Source organism: Coregonus lavaretus (genome assembly GCF_964263955.1).
Source record: "Coregonus lavaretus genome assembly, chromosome: 15".
In the NCBI taxonomy this organism is placed as follows: Eukaryota; Metazoa; Chordata; class Actinopteri; order Salmoniformes; family Salmonidae; genus Coregonus; species Coregonus lavaretus.
The window spans coordinates 811,730-832,369 of NC_140002.1; the positions used below are offsets into that span (position 1 = coordinate 811,730).

General features: G+C 44.5%; 1 protein-coding gene across 1 annotated transcript in view; it reads right to left on the minus strand.

Moving 5' to 3' along the window:
* Positions 1 to 20,640, minus strand: part of tspoap1 (TSPO associated protein 1) — a gene marked incomplete at both ends in the record, with an annotated part of 178,869 nt that overhangs the window by 65,177 nt on the left and 93,052 nt on the right. Inside the window, 2 exons of the mRNA XM_084178264.1 lie at positions 2,516 to 2,644; positions 4,828 to 4,935. Coding sequence (XP_084034390.1) covers positions 2,516 to 2,644; positions 4,828 to 4,935 — 237 coding nt within the window. The remainder of the gene's footprint in view (positions 1 to 2,515; positions 2,645 to 4,827; positions 4,936 to 20,640) is intronic.

Below are 20,640 nucleotides of genomic sequence, written 5' to 3' on the forward strand. Positions count from 1 at the left end.
AACTTTTTCTATTATTTTCTAAGACTTGCAGTAAGGCACTAGCTATATCTGTAAACGGTAATAGGCAGTGCGTGTCCCAGTTTGAGGTTGGCCTGCTGGGAATTGAGTTTGACACGCCTGCACTCGACTACATCTGTAAACAGTAACTGCAGTGTGTACCACTTTGAGGTATCTGTAAACAGTGATAGGCAGAGTGTCTGTATGTACCAATGAGGTTGGCCTTCAGCAGTAAGCTATCTATTCTGTATCTGTAAACAGTGATAGGCAGAGTGTCTGTATGTACCAATGAGGTTGGCCTTCAGCAGTAAGCTATCTATTCTGTATCTGTAAACAGTGATAGGCAGAGTGTCTGTATGTACCAATGAGGTTGGCCTTCAGCAGTAAGCTATCTATTCTGTATCTGTAAACAGTTGAAGTCGGAAGTTTACATACACCTTAGCCAAATACATTTAAAAACTCAGTTTTTCACAATTCCTGACATTTAATCCTAGTAACAATTCCCTGTTTTAGGTCAGCTAGGATCACCACTTTATTTTAAGAATGTGAAATGTCAGAATAATAGTAGAGAGAATGAATTATTTCAGCTTTTATTTCTTTCATCACATTCCCAGTGGGTCATACGTTTACATACACTCAATTAGTATTTGGTAGCATTGCCTTTAAATGGTTTAACTTGGGACAAACGGTTCGGGTAGCCTTCCACAAGCTTCCCACAATAAGTTGGGTGAATTTTGGCAAATTCCTCCTGACAGAGCTGGTGTAACTGAGTCAGGTTTGTAGGCCTCCTTGCTCGCACAAGCTTTTTCAGTTCTGCCCACAAATGTTCTATAGGATTGAGGTCAGGGCTTTGTGATGTCCACTCCAATACCTTGACTTTGTTGTCCTTAACCCATTTTGCCACAACTTTGGAAGTATGCTTGGGGTCATTATCCATTTTGAAGACCTATTTGCGACCAAGCTTTAACTTCCTGACTGATGTCTTGAGATGTTGCTTCAATATATCCACATAATTTTCCTTCCTCATGATGCCATCTATTTTGTGAAGTGCACCAGTCCCTCCTGCAGCAAAGCACCCCCACAGCATGATGCTGCCACCCACGTGCTTCACGGTTCGGATGGTTTTCTACGGCTTGCAAGCTACCCCCCTTTTCCTCCAAACATAACGATGGTCATTATGGCCAATCAGTTCTATTTTTGTTTCATCAGACCAGAGGACATATCTCCAAAAAGTACGATCTTTGTCCCCATGCGCAGTTGCAAACCGTAGTCTTCCTTGATGAGCTGCCTTTCAGGTTATGTCGATATAGGACTCGTTTTACTATGGACATAGATACTTTTGTACCTGTTTCCTCCAGCATCTTCACAAGGTCCTTTGCTGTTGTTCTGGGATTGATTTGCACTTTTTGCACCAAAGTACGTTCATCTCTAGAAGACAGAACACGTCTCCTTCCTGAGCGGTATGACGGCTGCGTGGTCCCATGGTGTTTATACTTGCGTACTATTGTTTGTACAGATGAACGTGGTACCTTCAGGCGTTTGGAAATTGCTCCCAAGGATGAACCAGACTTGTGGAGGTCTACAATTTATTTTCTGAGTTCTTGGCTGATTTCTTTTGATTTTCCCATGATGTCAAGCAAAGAGGCACTGAGTTTGAAGGTAGGCCTTGAAATACATCCACAGGTACACATCCAATTGACTCAAATGATGTCAATTAGCCTATCAGAAGCTTCTAAAGCCATGCCATCATTGTCTGGAATTTTCCAAGCTGTTTAAAGGCACAGTCAACTTAGTGTATGTAAACTTCTGACCCACTGGAATTGTGCAAACTTCTGACTTCAACTGTATCTACACATCTATTCTGTATCTGTAAACACTGATGGGCAGAGTGTCTGTACGTACCAATGAGGTTGGCCTCTTGCATGCATACATGCAGTTAGTAAGGCACTAGAGTCTAGACTATATCTGTAAAGAGTAAGGCACTAGAGTCTAGACTATAGTATCTATAAAGAGTAAGGCACTAGAGTCTAGACTATATCTGTAAAGAGTAAGGCACTAGAGTCTAGACTATATCTGTAAAGAGTAAGGCACTAGAGTCTAGACTATATCTGTAAAGAGTAAGGCACTAGAGTCTAGACTATATCTGTAAAGAGTAAGGCACTAGAGTCTAGACTATATCTGTAAAGAGTAAGGCACTAGAGTCTAGACTATAGTATCTATAAAGAGTAAGGCACTAGAGTCTAGACTGTATCTGTAAAGAGTAAGGCACTAGAGTCTAGACTATAGTATCTATAAAGAGTAAGGCACTAGAGTCTAGACTGTATCTGTAAAGAGTAAGGCACTAGAGTCTAGACTGTATCTGTAAAGAGTAAGGCACTAGAGTCTAGACTGTATCTGTAAAGAGTAAGGCACTAGAGTCTAGACTGTATCTGTAAAGAGTAAGGCACTAGAGTCTAGACTGTATCTGTAAAGAGTAAGGCACTAGAGTCTAGACTATATCTGTAAAGAGTAGGTGTACCACTTTGAGGTTAGCCTCCTGTAGTTTGTGTGCCCTTTCCTCCAGCCTCTTAGCGATGACAGCCAGCTCTATGTTCTTCCTCCTCAGACGCTTCACCTTCTCCTCCGTCTCTGGGGCGCTGCTCTTCCGCTACAGCGAGAGAGAAGGATAGAGTCAGTGGAGGCTGCTGAGGGGAGGACGACTCATAATAATGGCTGGAACGGAGCGAATGGAATGGCATCAAACACCTGGAATCCATGGAAACCATGTGTTTGTTGTATCTGATACCATTCCACCAATTCCGCTCCAGCCATTACCATGAGCCCGTCCTCCCTAATTAAGGTGACACCAACATCTTGTGAGAGAGATATATTAAAACCCTCCTCCACAGGCCTGCAGCTCTGACTGACACAGCCAGGACAGGACAGGACAGGACAGGACAGGACAGGACAGGACAGGACAGGACAGGACAGGACAGGACAGGACAGGACAGGACAGGTGTTGTGAGGACAGGACCAACATAGTACAGTAGCTGAAACTGAAGAGAGGGGCTCAAAAGACAAAGACAAAAGCTAGTTCTGGTTAAGTTTAGTCCACGGCCCTGGACACAAGATAGTTCTGGTTTTAAGTCTACGGCCCTGGACAAAAGCTAGTTCTGGTTAAGTCTAGTCCACGGCCCTGGACAAAAGCTAGTTCTGGTCAAGTCTAGTCCACGGCCCTGGACAAAAGATAGTTCTGGTTTTAAGTCTAGTCCACGGCCCTGGACAAAAGATAGTTCTGGTTTTAAGTCTAGTCCACGGCCCTGGACAAAATATAGTTCTGTTTAAGTCTACGGCCCTGGACAAAAGCTAGTTCAGGTTTTAAGTCTAGTCCACGGTCCTGGAAACGTTTTCTCAAGACACTTGGAACTTGGTCTTGTGTGGGGCAATTCCACTGTAACAGAGTGATGCTGAGATTCAGATCTTTCACTTTAAAATGTGTGTCTAACAAAAACCAGTGATTACAAATTTAAACAAACCATACAACTCTATTTCCACAGAACATTTTACAAAAACAGCTCAAAGTTTGGTAACAGAAAGGCAGTTTGTGCTGTTTGTGCCGTCATTCTGTTACCAAACTTTGCATCTGTACTCTTCTTCAAGTAAATGTGTTTTTTGTACAATGTTCAGTGGAAATTGTTAAAAGTAGTCCTTGAGCAGAGAGTTGTATGGTTTGCAATCATTGGTTTTTGTTTGACATACACCACACCCTATTAGGGATTTTTGTTCCTCTTAATCATATCACAATCAACTTTTACCAGTTGAATGTAGACACAAATATGCTACTTGTTTTGTAGAAACATTTCAGAAGTATTTTTTGAAATATGCAAATGAAGTGATCCCTCATTAAATATGCGCACATATTTGCATACCATGCTAATTCATTTTTCTGAACATTGGCTGAAGTAAATATTTTCTGTTTCATTTTGTTAAGACATGCAGGACCGGACTTGTCCAGAGCAAGATTGTGGATAAATACTTTTTTAATCTTTCTATCTGTGAAATACTAAATACATTTTTGGCGCATTTTTCCCCCCAAATAAGTTATTTAGAATAAAAAATGTACAACATATCAACAATTCCCTCTGGGCAAGTCTGGAGAATATATCTAAAGGCCTTTGCAGACTGTACAATTTTAGCAGTTTTATGCCACGATTTTGACGTCTTCGACAAAATGTCCAGGTTGTGGGCAAATTCTTCAGTCGTAAACGATTGTCGGACATCTTGGTTCGTTCAGTGTGACAGGGTCTATATCTGCTGATTAAATAGGCTCTGGCTAAATTCTAGCAGTTCCAGATGTTTTGCCTTTATCGTGTTAACGAGCCGATCCCGGTGACTGACCAATAGGAACACAGCCAGTATGCACACAATAATACGACAATATTATAATAAACAATAATACATTGTGGATAGTCAGATTAATATAATAGTTTGATTTAAATGTTTACATGCTTTGCAAGAAGAACGATTTCCCTAATAATCTTGTTTACATGGACACATCTGAAATCAGGCCAACTGATGGCAGTCTGATAAATGCACAAAAACGGCAATAAAAATTAAAAGTTTTCTACATTTTCTAATATTAATGGACAAAAATACCAACTAATCCCTAAATTGATAGGTAGATGCCGTTTCAGCCTGTGGTGCTTGGCCTTAACGTGTAAGATCTGAGTCTCAGCATCGTGGCATTGACCTGTGCTAAACTCAGCGGCTGTTGAAAGAGAGTCCAGGCCTCTAACTCCTGTAGCCAGTTAGTTCAGTCTTAGTCTCTCCATAGAGTGAACAGTGTTTTACCAGCAGGCTGTTCTCCTCTCTCAGCTGGGTGCAGGTCTTCTCCATCTCATCCAGAGCTCGCAGCAGCTCTGAGTTCTGACGCACCAGGAACCCATAGTCAGTGCCATTCTGGAACACAGAGATAGAACACAACATATCAACTCTAGGAACCCATAGTCAGTGCCATTCTGGAACACAGAGATAGAACACAACATATCAACTCTAGGAACCCATAGTCAGTGCCATTCTGGAACACAGAGATAGAACACAACATATCAACTCCAGGAACCCATAGTCAGTGCCATTCTGGAACACAGAGATAGAACACAACAGACCTGTCCTCACAGCATGGTAGTGAGAAGACAGAGAGAAGGAAAGACCTGTCCTCACAGCATGGTAGTGAGAAGACAGAGAGAAGGAAAGACCTGTCCTCACAGCATGGTAGTGAGAAGACAGAGAGAAGGAGAGACCTGTCCTCACAGCATGGTAGTGAGAAGACAGAGAGAAGGAAAGACCTGTCCTCACAGCATGGTAGTGAGAAGACAGAGAGAAGGAAAGACCTGTCCTCACAGCATGGTAGTGAGAAGACAGAGAGAAGGAAAGACCTGTCCTCACAGCATGGTAGTGAGAAGACAGAGAGAAGGAAAGACCTGTCCTCACAGCATGGTAGTGAGAAGACAGAGAGAAGGAAAGACCTGTCCTCACAGCATGGTAGTGAGAAGACAGATTACAGAGAGAAGGAAAGACCTGTCCTCACAGCATGGTAGTGAGAAGACAGATTACAGAGAGAAGGAAGTAGAGAGAGATCACCAAAAACAACTGGAAAAGCTAAACAGCAACACTATCATTCCCATCCTCCTTCCATGTTAACTACCGCTGGTCTGCCATACATCTAAGACATAATCAGGGACTGAAGTTTTATGGATGTATCGGTTGATCCACCCCTGTCCCTTCCTCTTATTCATCATCATAAAGCCCTTGGCGCAACATAAAACAAGCTCTGTATCCCCTGAGCCTCAGAAGACCTGCGAGCTGGATGGACTGTTATGTAGTGGAGGGTCAACACTCTTTACACACCTACCCGTGAACGGCGATCAGTGTTCACCTACCTACGTAACCATCACATCACTGGTTAGAGGGGTGACTTTCAGTTCCAGTTCAGACACAAACTATGGTCCATCATGAGCTTCTGCTTATGTAAATGCCAGTTGAACAAGGGGTCCCTGGCATGCTCTTAATTCCCATGTGGAGGAAACATGTTGGATGGACATCCCTACGTCTCCATGGTCAAATACGAGGTCCCCTGGTCTGTGTGTACTATGGAGTTTTTAAAAGGCCCAGTGCAGTCAAAAATGTGATTTTCCTGTGTTTTATATATATTTCCACACTATGAGGTTGGAATAATACTGTTAAATTGTGAAAATGATGATAATGCCCTTTTAGTGTAAGAGCTGTTTGAAAAGACCACCTGACATGTCAGCCTGTTGTGGCCTTTCATTGTGACATCACCATGCGGCAAGAGAAAATAGGAATATTAGCTTGAAAGGTACAGATACAGTAGATCCACTTCAATGTATGCTGGCAGAAAACCCCCCCCACATCATCCCTGATTCAATCAATCAATCCAATCTATTTATAAAGCCCTTTTTACATCAGCAGATGTCACAAAGTGCTATACAGAAACTCAGCCTAAAACCCCAAACAGCAAGCAATGCAGATGTAGAAGCACGGTGGCTAGGAAAAACTCCCTAGAAAGGCAGAAAGGCAGAAACCTAGAGAGGAACCAGGCTCTGACGGGTGGAGGGAGCAGTCAGATCTGGCAGAGGAGAGAGTCTGATGGAGAGAGAGAGATGGAGGGAGCAGTCAGATCTGGCAGAGGAGAGAGTCTGATGGAGAGAGAGAGATGGAGGGAGCAGTCAGATCTGGCAGAGGAGAGAGTCTGATGGAGAGAGAGAGATGGAGGGAGCAGTCAGATCTGGCAGAGGAGAGAGTCTGATGGAGAGAGAGAGATGGAGGGAGCAGTCAGATCTGGCAGAGGAGAGGGTCTGATGGAGAGAGAGAGATGGAGGGAGCAGTCAGATCTGGCAGAGGAGAGGGTCTGATGGAGAGAGAGAGAGATGGAGGGAGCAGTCAGATCTGGCAGAGGAGAGGGTCTGATGGAGAGAGAGAGATGGAGAGAGCAGTCAGACCTGGCAGAGGAGAGAGTCTGATGGAGAGAGAGAGAGATGGAGGGAGCAGTCAGATCTGGCAGAGGAGAGGGTCTGATGGAGAGAGAGAGATGGAGGGAGAGAGATGGAGGGAGCAGTCAGATCTAGCAGAGGAGAGGGTCTGATGGAGAGAGAGAGAGATGGAGGGAGCAGTCAGATCTGGCAGAGGAGAGAGTCTGATGGAGAGAGAGAGATGGAGGGAGAGAGATGGAGGGAGCAGTCAGATCTGGCAGAGGAGAGGGTCTGATGGAGAGAGAGAGATGGAGGGAGCAGTCAGATCTGGCAGAGGAGAGAGTCTGATGGAGAGAGAGAGATGGAGGGAGCAGTCAGATCTGGCAGAGGAGAGAGTCTGATGGAGAGAGAGAGAGATGGAGGGAGCAGTCAGACCTGGCAGAGGAGAGAGTCTGATGGAGAGAGAGAGAGATGGAGGGAGCAGTCAGATCTGGCAGAGGAGAGGGTCTGATGGAGAGAGAGAGATGGACAGATGGGACAGACAGAGGAGCTGGAAGTGAGAGGGGTGTTTGTCCTTGAATCAGTCAGTCAGTCAGTCAGCAGCCCCTGGGCAAACACCTCGTCCAACACACTGTTCACCCCGACCTCGTCCAACACACTGTTCACCCCGACCTCGTCCAACACACTGTTCACCCCGACTGACACCAGCTAGGAGAGGAGAGGGTGTTATACTGTAGCCCAGTAGCTGAATAATGAGGGCTATCTGAGTTTACCATCAGACAGAGCACAGAAAATACACAAGACAGAGTGAGAGAGAAAGACAGAGAAAGAGTGAGAGAGAAAGACAGAGAAAGAGAGAGAGCACAGAAAACACACAAGAGAGACAGAGAGATACAGAGAGAGAAACAGAGAGCGAGACAGGGAGATCAAGAGAGAGAGAGACAGAGCGTGAGCACAGAAAACACACAAGAGACAGAGAGAGAGACAGAGAGACAGAGAGAGAGAGAGAGAGAGAGAGAGAGAGAGAGAGAGAGAGAGAGAGAGAGAGAGAGAGACACAGAGAGAAAGAGAGAGAGAGAGAGAGAGAGAGAGAGAGAGAGAGAGAGAGAGAGAGAGAGAGAGAGAGAGAGAGAGAGAGAGAGAGAGAAAATCATGGGCATTAATATGGAGTTGGTCCCCCCTTTGCTGCTATAACAGCCTCCACTCTTTTGGGAAGGCTTTCCACTAGATTAAAAAAGAAGGAAGGGAGGCGCTGCTAAGGTACACAATAGTAGGTTTTGATAGACAGAAGGTAATGCAAAGGTACACAATAGTAGGTTTTGGTAGACAGAAGGTAATGCTAAGGTACACAATAGTAGGTTTTGATAGACAGAAGGTAATGCTAAGGTACACAATAGTAGGTTTTAGTAGACAGAAGGTAATGCTAAGGTACACAATAGTAGGTTTTAGTAGACAGAAGGTAATGCTAAGGTACACAATAGTAGGTTTTAATAGACAGAAGGTGCTCTTGGGTAAAAGGGGTAAATTGGTCTTCATAAAGAAAGGAGGACCAAGGCTCTTCATATCATTAATTAAAATGTCTTTATTTGTATGACATGTTCAATGGAAACAAAGTTTTAAAACTCTGACGTGTTTCGGCTGCATGGCCTTCGTCAGGGAGTACAAAGATCTGATAATACAATGTCCTCTTTTGAACAGCATTTTCCAATCAACCCTGATTTGAAGAGGGAGTGGTAACAGAATTCATTGGACAACACCTAGTAAACAACACAATACACATTAAAAAGTGAAATACTGTAGATATGTTATCAAAATACAAATAAAGGCTAGAAGCATCAGAAACCCTAGAAAAGTAGTTCTAACCTTGAATATGACTGGGCAAAGTGGTGAGAGTAGGAGAGACATCTATTTTATTGTACACTAGATCACATCAAACATGGACCACAGCAGGCTAAACATAGCTGAGGGCAATAGATCAATATGTCCACTAGATGGCAGCAAAGGGACCTCTCACCACCCTACAGGAAAGGTGAGAAATCCATATCTTCATTTAAACCAGGGTACTTAGTGGCCTGTAGTTTGTAAATCCCAAAACGGTCCCTTTGGTTTAGCCGTTTAAGACGGTCCCCTTTTCTAACTGAGGCCGGAACATGATCAATACCCATAGCTGATAGGGAGGCAGGGTCAACATGGTGTAAGGACTTGTAGTGCCTTGGCAGGGTCAACATGGTGTAAGGACTTGTAGTGCCTTGGCAGGGTTGCCATGGTGTAAGGACTTGTAGTGCCTTGGCAGGGTCACCATGGTGTAAGGACTTGTAGTGTCTTGGCAGGGTTGCCATGGTGTAAGGACTTGTAGTGCCTTGGCAGGGTTGCCATGGTGTAAGGACTTGTAGTGTCTTGGCAGGGTTGCCATGGTGTAAGGACTTGTAGTGCCTTGGCAGGGTTGCCATGGTGTAAGGACTTGTAGTGCCTTGGCAGGGTTGCCATGGTGTAATGACTTGTAGTGTCTTGGCAGGGTTGCCATGGTGTAAGGACTTGTAGTGCCTTGGCAGGGTTGCCATGGTGTAAGGACTTGTAGTGCCTTGGCAGGGTTGCCATGGTGTAATGACTTGTAGTGCCTTGGCAGGGTTGCCATGGTGTAAGGACTTGTAGTGCCTTGGCAGGGTTGCCATGGTGTAATGACTTGTAGTGTCTTGGCAGGGTCACCATGGTGTAAGGACTTGTAGTGCCTTGGCAGGGTTGCCATGGTGTAAGGACTTGTAGTGCCTTGGCAGGGTCACCATGGTGTAAGGACTTGTAGTGCCTTGGCAGGGTAGCCATGGTGTAATGACTTGTAGTGCCTTGGCAGGGTTGCCATGGTGTAAGGACTTGTAGTGCCTTGGCAGGGTTGCCATGGTGTAAGGACTTGTAGTGCCTTGGCAGGGTTGCCATGGTGTAAGGACTTGTAGTGCCTTGGCAGGGTTGCCATGGTGTAAGGACTTGTAGTGCCTTGGCAGGGTTGCCATGGTGTAAAGACTTGTAGTGCCTTGGCAGGGTTGCCATGGTGTAAGGACTTGTAGTGCCTTGGCAGGGTTGCCATGGTGTAAGGACTTGTAGTGCCTTGGCAGGGTTGCCATGGTGTAATGACTTGTAGTGCCTTGGCAGGGTAGCCATGGTGTAAGGACTTGTAGTGCCTTGGCAGGGTTGCCATGGTGTAAGGACTTGTAGTGCCTTGGCAGGGTTGCCATGGTGTAAGGACTTGTAGTGCCTTGGCAGGGTTGCCATGGTGTAAGGACTTGTAGTGCCTTGGCAGGGTTGCCATGGTGTAATGACTTGTAGTGCCTTGGCAGGGTTGCCATGGTGTAAGGACTTGTAGTGCCTTGGCAGGGTCACCATGGTGTAATGACTTGTAGTGCCTTGGCAGGGTTGCCATGGTGTAAGGACTTGTAGTGTCTTGGCAGGGTCGCCATGGTGTAATGACTTGTAGTGCCTTGGCAGGGTTGCCATGGTGTAAGGACTTGTAGTGTTTTGGCAGGGTTGCCATGGTGTAAGGACTTGTAGTGCCTTGGCAGGGTTGCCATGGTGTAAGGACTTGTAGTGTCTTGGCAGGGTTGCCATGGTGTAAAGACTTGTAGTGCCTTGGCAGGGTTGCCATGGTGTAATGACTTGTAGTGCCTTGGCAGGGTTGCCATGGTGTAAGGACTTGTAGTGCCTTGGCAGGGTCACCATGGTGTAATGACTTGTAGTGCCTTGGCAGGGTTGCCATGGTGTAAGGACTTGTAGTGCCTTGGCAGGGTCACCATGGTGTAATGACTTGTAGTGCCTTGGCAGGGTTGCCATGGTGTAAGGACTTGTAGTGCCTTGGCAGGGTTGCCATGGTGTAAGGACTTGTAGTGCCTTGGCAGGGTTGCCATGGTGTAAGGACTTGTAGCGCCTTGGCAGGGTTGCCATGGTGTAAGGACTTGTAGTGCCTTGGCAGGGTTGCCATGGTGTAAGGACTTGTAGCGCCTTGCCATTGGGTAGTCTTTATTGCCTACCCATATGGCGTACTTGTGTTCCGCTAAGCGGTCTTGAAGGACCTGAGCGCTGTAACCCCGGTTCAAGAAGAGATTCTCCAATTCAGCAGATTTGACACTCTGGTCTGTTTCCCGATCGCTAATTCTGCGGACTCTTTGGAATATTCTCTTTTAGCCTTTTGGGGTGGAAGCTGTCTGCCCTCAGAATAGTACCCCATCTGTAGCCTTCCTAAAGACTGAATGGTATCCCCATCTGTAGCCTTCCTAAAGACTGAATGGTAGTCCCATCTGTAGCCTTCCTAAAGACTGAATGGTATCCCCATCTGTAGCCTTCCTAAAGACTGAATGGTATCCCCATCTGTAGCCTTCCTAAAGACTGAATGGTATCCCCATCTGTAGCCTTCCTAAAGACTGAATGGTATCCCCATCTGTAGCCTTCCTAAAGACTGAATGGTAGTCCCATCTGTAGCCTTCCTAAAGACTGAATGGTATCCCCATCTGTAGCCTTCCTAAAGACTGAATGGTAACCCCATCTGTAGCCTTCCTAAAGACTGAATGGTATCCCCATCTGTAGCCTTCCTAAAGACTGAATGGTAGTCCCATCTGTAGCCTTCCTAAATACTGAATGGTATCCCCATCTGTAGCCTTCCTAAAGACTGAATGGTATCCCCATCTGTAGCCTTCCTAAAGACTGAATGGTATCCCCATCTGTAGCCTTCCTAAAGACTGAATGGTATCCCCATCTGTAGCCTTCCTAAAGACTGAATGGTATCCCCATCTGTAGCCTTCCTAAGGATCGATGTGTGCAAACAATCTTTGTCATTTTTACTGATGTCAAGGTCCAAAAATGAATGTTATCCTTGCTGTACTCCATAGTTAGTTTGATGTTAGGGTTAATGCTGTTAAGGTATTGGTGGAAGGAAATAAGTTCATAATCTGAGCCAGACCAGAACAGGCAAACATCATCAATATAGCGTCCCCACCATATACAGTGGGGAAAAAAAGTATTTAGTCAGCCACCAATTGTGCAAGTTCTCCCACTTAAAAAGATGAGAGAGGCCTGCAATTTTCATCATAGATACACGTCAACTATGACAGACAAATTGAGGAAAAAAAATCCAGAAAATCACATTTTATGATTTTTTAATGAATTTATTTGCAAATTATGGTGGAAAATAAGTATTTGGTCACCTACAAACAAGCAAGATTTCTGGCTCTCACAGACCTGTACATTCTTCTTTAAGACGCTCCTCTGTCCTCCACTCGTTACCTGTATTAATGGCACCTGTTTGAACTTGTTATCACTATAAAAGACACCTGTCCACAACCTCAAACAGTCACACTCCAAACTACACTATGGCCAAGACCAAAGAGCTGTCAAAGGACACCAGAAACTAAATTGTAGACCTGCACCAGGCTGGGAAGACTGAATCTGCAATAGGTAAGCAGCTTGGTTTGAAGAAATCAACTGTGGGAGCAATTATTAGGAAATGGAAGACATACAAGACCACTGATAATCTTCCTCGATCTGGGGCTCCACGCAAGATCTCACCCCGTGGGGTCAAAATGATCACAAGAACGGTGAGCAAAAATCCCAGAACCACACGGGGGGACCTAGTGAATGACCTGCAGAGAGCTGGGACCAAAGTAACAAAGCCTACCATCAGTAACACACTACGCAGCCAGGGACTCAAATCCTGCAGTGCCAGACGTGTCCCCCTGCTTAAGCCAGTACATGTCCAGGCCCATCTGAAGTTTGCTAGAGTGCATTTGGATGATCCAGAAGAGGATTGGGACAATGGCATATGGTCAGATGAAACCAAAATATAACTTTTGGGTAAAAACTCAACTCGTCGTGTTTGGAGGACAAAGAATGCTGAGTTGCATCCAAAGAACACCATACCTACTGTGAAGCATGGGGGTGGAAACATCATGCTTTGGGGCTGTTTTTCTGCAAAGGGACCAGGACAACTGATCCGTGTAAAGGAAAGAATGAATGGGGCCATGTATCGTGAGATTTTGAGTGAAAACCTCCTTCCATCAGCAAGGGCATTGAAGATGAAACGTGGCTGGGTCTTTCAGCATGACAATGATCCCAAACACACTGCCCAGGCAACGAAGGAGTGGCTTCGTAAGAAGCATTTCAAGGTCCTGGAGTGGCCTAGCCAGTCTCCAGATCTCAACCCCATAGAAAATCTTTGGAGGGAGTTGAAAGTCCGTGTTGCCCAGCGACAGCCCCAAAACATCACTGCTCTAGAGGAGATCTGCATGGAGGAATGGGCCAAAATACCAGCAACAGTGTGTGAAAACCTTGTGAAGACTTACAGAAAACGTTTGACCTGTGTCATTGCCAACAAAGTGTATATAACAAAGAATTGAGAAAGTTTTGTTATTGACCAAATACTTATTTTCCACCAAATAAGTTATTTTTTTTCTGGAGAAAAAAAATCTCATTTTGTCTGTCATGTCATAGTTGACGTGTACCTATGATGAAAATTATTAATCTCTCATCTTTTTAGGTGGGAGAACTTGCACAATTGGTGGCTGACTAAATACTTTTTTCCCCCACTGTAATCCGGTCAAATAACACGTTTTTTTTTTAGAAGGATCCAAAATGAAGTCATTTTCCCATTTACCAAAGTACAAACCAGCATACCACTGCACATTCATTGACTTCTTTAAAGATACCGTCCTGGATGACAAAGATGTTATTATTAAGAGTCCATTCAGTCAGTGAGACAATTCATTCTGTGGGAGCCATCTCAGTCTCAGGCCGGGTACTCAAAGATGTGTGCATAGCTGCCAAACCTTGTTCATTTTCAATGGTGGTGTCTAGAGACTCCACATCCATGGGGACTAAAAATGAAGCTGTACCTATATTGTTCAATTCCTTCATTTTGTTTGACATATTTGTGTAATCCCTGACGAAGGCCATGCAGCCGAAACACTTCAGAGTTTTTAAAACTTTGTTTCCATTGAACATGCCATACAAATAAAGACATTTTAATTAATTATATGAAGAGCCTTGGACCTCCTTTCTTTATGAAGACCAATTCACCCCTTTTCCACTCTTCTGGGAAGGCTTTCCACTAGATGTTGGAACATTGCTGCGGGGACTTGCTTCCATTCAGCCACAAGAACATTAGTGAGGTCCCATTAATATACAATACCACTCCACCATAATGAAACCATCACATCGATAGTGAGAACATAATCAGTACAACATAATGTAATGTGATGAAATACAACGCAATGTAATAAGAAACAGGACTGATTTGCAGACAGACGAGGGAATAAATCTTCGGGGTAAATCAAAAACACACATTTATACAATTTTAGACTGTGATACAACAGAAATCTCCCAATTTGTGCGCTTCGCCTCAGATGCCTCAGGAAGGGCTTTGTTTCCATGGTTATGGCTCATGTTGATGATGGCATGCGTGGTGTCCCCATGCCAGTCTCTGTAGGTGCCTAATGCTCAGTTAATGCTGCCTGTATTATAAATCAACAGTAATGACCAGCTGTTTGACTACAGGTCCTTTCAGCTGATGCTCCTGTGTGGTCCTCCTCCTGTATTTCACAGACAGGCCAGCCTGGCTCTCTAAAGGACTGGTACATTTACATTTCAGTGCAGATTGGTGACGCCAGAAGAACCAGATGCTGTTGGCTGAAAACACACATACTGTATACCAACTAGCAGCGCCACCATTTGGACTATTAACTATGTGCTATTGACAGGGCTCATCTGATGATCTGGTGGAGAAAAACAGCAACAATGTTTAGGCCAAAACCAAAACCGCCCGATAGACAGATACCTGTGACATTATGGTTGGCCATCCATTTTAGATGACATGTTCCTGTGTGAACTATATTTTTCAGAATTCAGTTTGTTGGGATGAATTGGCAGAGCTGACACGGATGTAGAAATGAACGATGGTCCTCTCTCTCGCTGCCATCCCTGTCAAAGACGATGGATGGATGGATAGATGGATGGACGCACCGACTACAGGAATGGATGTCTGTCACAGTCCCACTGCTACCTGAATATTAAGTATATTCTAAACACTCCATTACCCCCCCAATGAGGCCAGCACTAGCCGTTTTCTATTAAGGCAGATGTGATTGCTGCTTGATGGTATGCAAAAAAAAAGACCCGCTTCTAGCAATTCCATCTGTAATGGACACAGACGGTCAGTCAGTGAGTAAATCACCCATTAAATCACCCAGATGCAGCCCGGCTCCAGTCCAGTCTAGTCAGATGCAGCCCGGCTACAGCCCGGCCCAGCCCAGGCAGAATTAGCTTAGCAGCAGCATGGTCTTTGTACTGATATCTAGTGGTGTTGGAGCCCATCCACATCCTGTCATTGTTTCCTAGGAGGCCTATTAGTTGGATGCTGGAGCCCCTCTTTTAGTAGAGTGGTGGGTGTGGTAGCCCCCTCTTTTCCCATCTAGCAGAGTGGTGTAGCTAGTAGTTTGTGGTTGGTTATACCCCAAGTGGCACCCTATCCCCTAGATAGTGCACTACTTTTGACCAGAGCCTATGGGGAAGCCTATATAGGGAATAGGGTGCCATTTGGGACACAGACCATGTGTTTGTGGTCTGTTGGTGTTGCCCTCTAGATGGTCATGGTGACAGAAGGCGTTGCAGGCTGTCTGTCAGGCTAGGTACGAAGGCTCAGGGCTGGTGGTTAGTATTCAGACTGCTCCTCTCCCTTCCACATCGGCTCTGTGACCATTACATATGCAATGGGGAATTGATCCAAAAGAAACAATAAAAAGGGTAAACAATTCACACAATCAATTCGCAAGAATTGGCGGGAGACAGCTGAGCCACTCTGGAGAGAGACATTATATATATATCCTATATCTTCTATCTTATATATCCTATATCTTCTATCTTCTATATCCTGTATCTTCTATATAATATCTTCTATATCCTATACCTCCTATATCCTAATCTTCTATATCTTGTATCTTCTATATCCTATATATTCTATCTTCTATATCTTATATCTTCTATATAATATCTTCTATATCCTATATCTTCTATATCCTATATTTTATATATCCTATATCTTATATATCCTATATCTTCGCCACACAACCTTCCCCTTCTTGTCACAACATTTTAAATGATCCTATTGACACATTATCTACACCCATATTTTGAGATGCTTTTCACTGACAGCCGCAACTCAATAATCAGCTAGGCCTATCGCCACGCGCGCTGCCCAAATTGCGGGCTTCCCAGATAGACAAGGACCTACACGCTTTTGATTTGACACAATCCACAGCTATAAAAATAAATCCTCTGTGGCTAAATCATGCTTTCTGGTGAAGTATTTTGAATGATTTTATTTATTTATGTATAGACAGGAGAAGGCTAATTCTCCTGGGATGTAGCTCAGTTGGTAGAGCATGGCGTTTGCAACGCCAGGGTTGTGGGTTCAATTCCCATGGGGGGGTATGAAAAATAAAAAAAATAATGTATGTAAGTCGCTCTGGATAAGAGCGTCTGCTAAATTACGTAAATGTAATTATATACTTTTTTGGCACATTTATTTCAATTTACTTCCCTAGCCTATTGGACGCGCCACCTATGAGATACTTCCTCATATGCCATTTCTCTCCTGGTCTATTGGTTTTCAACTTTCTTTCGTTGTTCAGAAACCAAAGGCATAATCCCAGTCGTGTTAGCAAACCATCCTAGATGGTCACCGCGTCTGCTGCAAAAGTTTCAAGTTTTATTAGTCGTATGTACAGGATACACATGGTATACACTGTCCAACTAAATGCTCACTTGCAGATTCCTTCTCGACTATTCAACAACGATAAGAACTAGTAAACACTATGAATAGGAACAAAGTAAATAGACAGGGGGACAAGAGAGAGAGCCATGAGAAAACTAGTTTTGATCAGTCATGGAAATAAAAGTGCTGAAAACATGTTGGCTCACCATTTAAAAAGAAGATGGAGGACAAGCTAGAGAAGGAAAAATACAGGAGTTTTGGCGCAGGTACAGCCGACTAGCGCTAGCTAACGCTAACTACCAAAAATAAATAATACGATACTTGGAGTCATAGAATCAATATAATATTGTCCAAAATAATATTGCAATACTCTACTGTATAGATTTCTTCCCCCCCATCACTACTACACACACCACACCACACCACATCACTCACACACACACACACACACCACACCACACACACACACACACACACACACACACACACACACACACACACACACACACACACTCCAGTGCCCACCACTCCCTCCACCCTGCCTGGCTGTGGCCTGTACCAGTCAGTCTATAATCAGGCTGGATGCAAACCGAGATCATTGTAGGCCGTCCTCTCTCTCTCTCTGTGTTTCAAAACACACACTGACATCATCAGCTGGGGGCCAACACTGGTTGCCACGGTAACCTGGTTGGGTTTTTCACTCAGGCAGACAGTGAAGTCCTTTAAAAAGGCCATGGATATGTTGCTGTTTCTAAATGGATCTCAGCAGAATCAGAGACTTGACCTAGCTGCTACTGAATAGGTGTTTTATAATGACAACAGAATCAATGATCCGTATATGAGGCAGACCGAACACTATATGAATATTACAAAGCTGATTGAATAATTCAATTCATTTTTCATGAAATATGACTCATATATGAGCCTGTCCTACTAGCAACTCCTGTTATAGTGAAGCTGACAGGAGCCATGATGAGAGAGGAGACACTGGATCAGAAGAACACACACATCCTGCGCATCACACTGACAGGTGCAGGTGTGTGTGTGTGTGTGTGTGTGTGTGTGTGTGTGTGTGTGTAAGTCTGTGATGCTTCCGTGTGCTGTGAGAAACGTCAGTGGGATCTAGGTCAGAGCGGTGTGTGTTCTTGATAGCGTGTTTTCGGGAGCGTTATAGCGTGTATGGTTTCAGCCACCACCACAGAGGAACAGGGAGAGTATTATGCAGTGTTGCTGACAGGCCCTCTGGTCCTCTCATCTCAACAGTCTCCCTTTGGGGTTCTCAGATAGCCTCTCTTATAGAAACACAGGTGAAAAAACGCAGTGTGCTCTCTCTGAGGCCGGCGTATAGCATCTGTTCTGCCACATACAGACAGAAGACCCCACAAACAGACCCCAGGACAGTTTCAGACCACAAACAGACCCCAGGACAGCTTCAGACCACAAACAGACCCCAGGACAGTTTCAGACCACAAACAGACCCCAGGACAGCTTCAGACCACAAACAGACCCCAGGACAGTTTCAGACCACAAACAGACCCCAGGACAGCTTCAGACCACAAACAGACCCCAGGACAGTTTCAGACCACAAACAGACCCCAGGACAGCTTCAGACCACAAACAGACCCCAGGACAGTTTCCAGACCACAAACAAAAACCAGGACAGTTTCCAGACCACAAACAAAAACCAGGACAGTTTCCAGACCACAAACAGACGGTGGTCCTCTGTAGCTCAATTGGTAGAGCACGGCGCTTGTAACGCCAGGGTAGTGGGTTCGCCGGGACCACCCATACGTAAAAATGTATGCGCACATGACTGTAAGTCGCTTTGGATAAAAGCGTCTGCTAAATGGCATATTATTATTATTATTATTATTATTATAATAACAGACCCCAGAACAGCTTCAGACCACAAACAGACCCCAGGACAGCTTCAGACCACAAACAGACCCCAGGACCAGTCCCTCCAGGATCCGCGATTCTGTGATCTCATTTTTTTTTTGCAATTCAACAATTCCCCCGTATATTATGCGAGGGCTTGCAAATTTGACCAATCACCTCAATATTATCGTATAAAATTGACCCATCACCGCAGTACAAAAAGAGGGCTCGCAATTTCAACCAATCAGTGCACATTTTCCGCATAATATGGTTCAATCAAGCTACACGTCAACAAACTTTTCCATTGTCAGTGCATGTTTGCGGCAAATTGGCCAAAATCATTGCATATCGCCATGCAAAATGTCAGAATTGCCACAGCAAAATCAAGCATTTTTGCAAGCAAATATCACAATAAATCTCTACGAAATCCTGGAGGGACTGCCCAGGACAGTGTACTAGGGATGGTGAAAAGTACCCTGCGTATCGAAATACCCCGAAGAATATCCCCCACAGAATTTACGAACTGAATTACGAACTGTGAACTGTATCCACATGTTGTCTGCTGTAGTTACTGCTTGTGATTTATGTATGTATTTATGCACTTATGTGGTGATGCTGTGTTGTGGTGTGTTGAGATGCAAGACACATTTCCCGAAAGGGACACAATAAATAATGATATTATAGCACGCTACAAAAGGACTAACCCCTTAGAACCACATACAGACCCCATCAGAGCACTCTGCTGAAGGCCACAGTCGAAAAGCACAGACAAGACAGACCCCAGGACAGCCTTCTAGTGAAGGACAAACCCAACAGCTTAAAACCCAGCCGCTGCCCCACCAGGTGGGATGATTGTGGGGTCAGGCTGTGACCACATGGCAGGTGCTTACAGGGCCACTAAAACAATGATTCAGCTGAATACCGTCTGGCACACATGAATTAACCAGACCAGGATGCAGCAGCTCAGCTCAGTTCAGGGTGACTTTGGTAGCAGACCCTTAGCCTCGTACCATACTGTACTATGCTGTAGCCAACTCTTCTATCATTGGCATGAGAAAGATATAAGAGTTGGTATCAGACGTTAGGCGTCTCGACACTATAAGGTAAAACATGATTCAACTTCCTGTCAATTAAATTATATTGATGCTCTCAACATGCATACACAACAATAGGGAATTGACATGGACCTCACAAAAACAATATTATCACGATACTTTGGTGCTAATATGATATTTATTGCGATTCGATACTGCAATTTTTAATTGCGATTTGATGTTCCCAACATATTGCTCACTATATGTCTGCTGCAGAGAGACAAGAGAGAGCATGGTGCTGATGTTGGCTCTCTATTTAAAAAGAAGATGGAGAATAACCTATAGGATGAAAGATCCTGGAGTTTTGGCGCAGGTACAGCTGACTAGCGCTAGCTAACACTACCTTACAAATAGTATCGATCTAATATCGTCCCAAAATAATATTGCTAAATGCAACTGTAGCAATTCCCCCCCCCCCCATCACTACACAAAATGGCAATATCTTCATGATAGGGTATTTTTCAGTTATTGTTTGAGCAAATATTTTGCATAAACTGTAACAAACAATTGAGCGATGCAAAACTGGCAAGACTAAAAACTGGAAAGCTTTCCAACAACAAATGTTTTGCCTGGCGTAGTCAGTCGGTTGTGTTGTGTTTTGTATGCGGCTGAGGAGGTCATTCAAACTGAACAGTGCCCTTTCGCCAGACAGCCTTTCCTCTAATGTCTCCGTTTCGTCCTTGCATTTTATTGGCAAGCTGTTTTCAGAGTACAAAGAAGGAATGCCAATGTGGCGCAGGCTAGGAGAGAGGAGGAAAATGGAGATGTATAAGAAGGAGAGGAAAGAAAAGAGATCATCTGAGATAGAAGGATATGGAGCTAATTGACCCACAGTCGGTGCTCTCATCTGAGATAGAAGGATATGGAGCTAATTGACCCACAGTCGGTGCTCTCATCTGAGATAGAAGGATATGGAGCTAATTGACCCACAGTCGGTGCTCTCATCTGAGATAGAAGG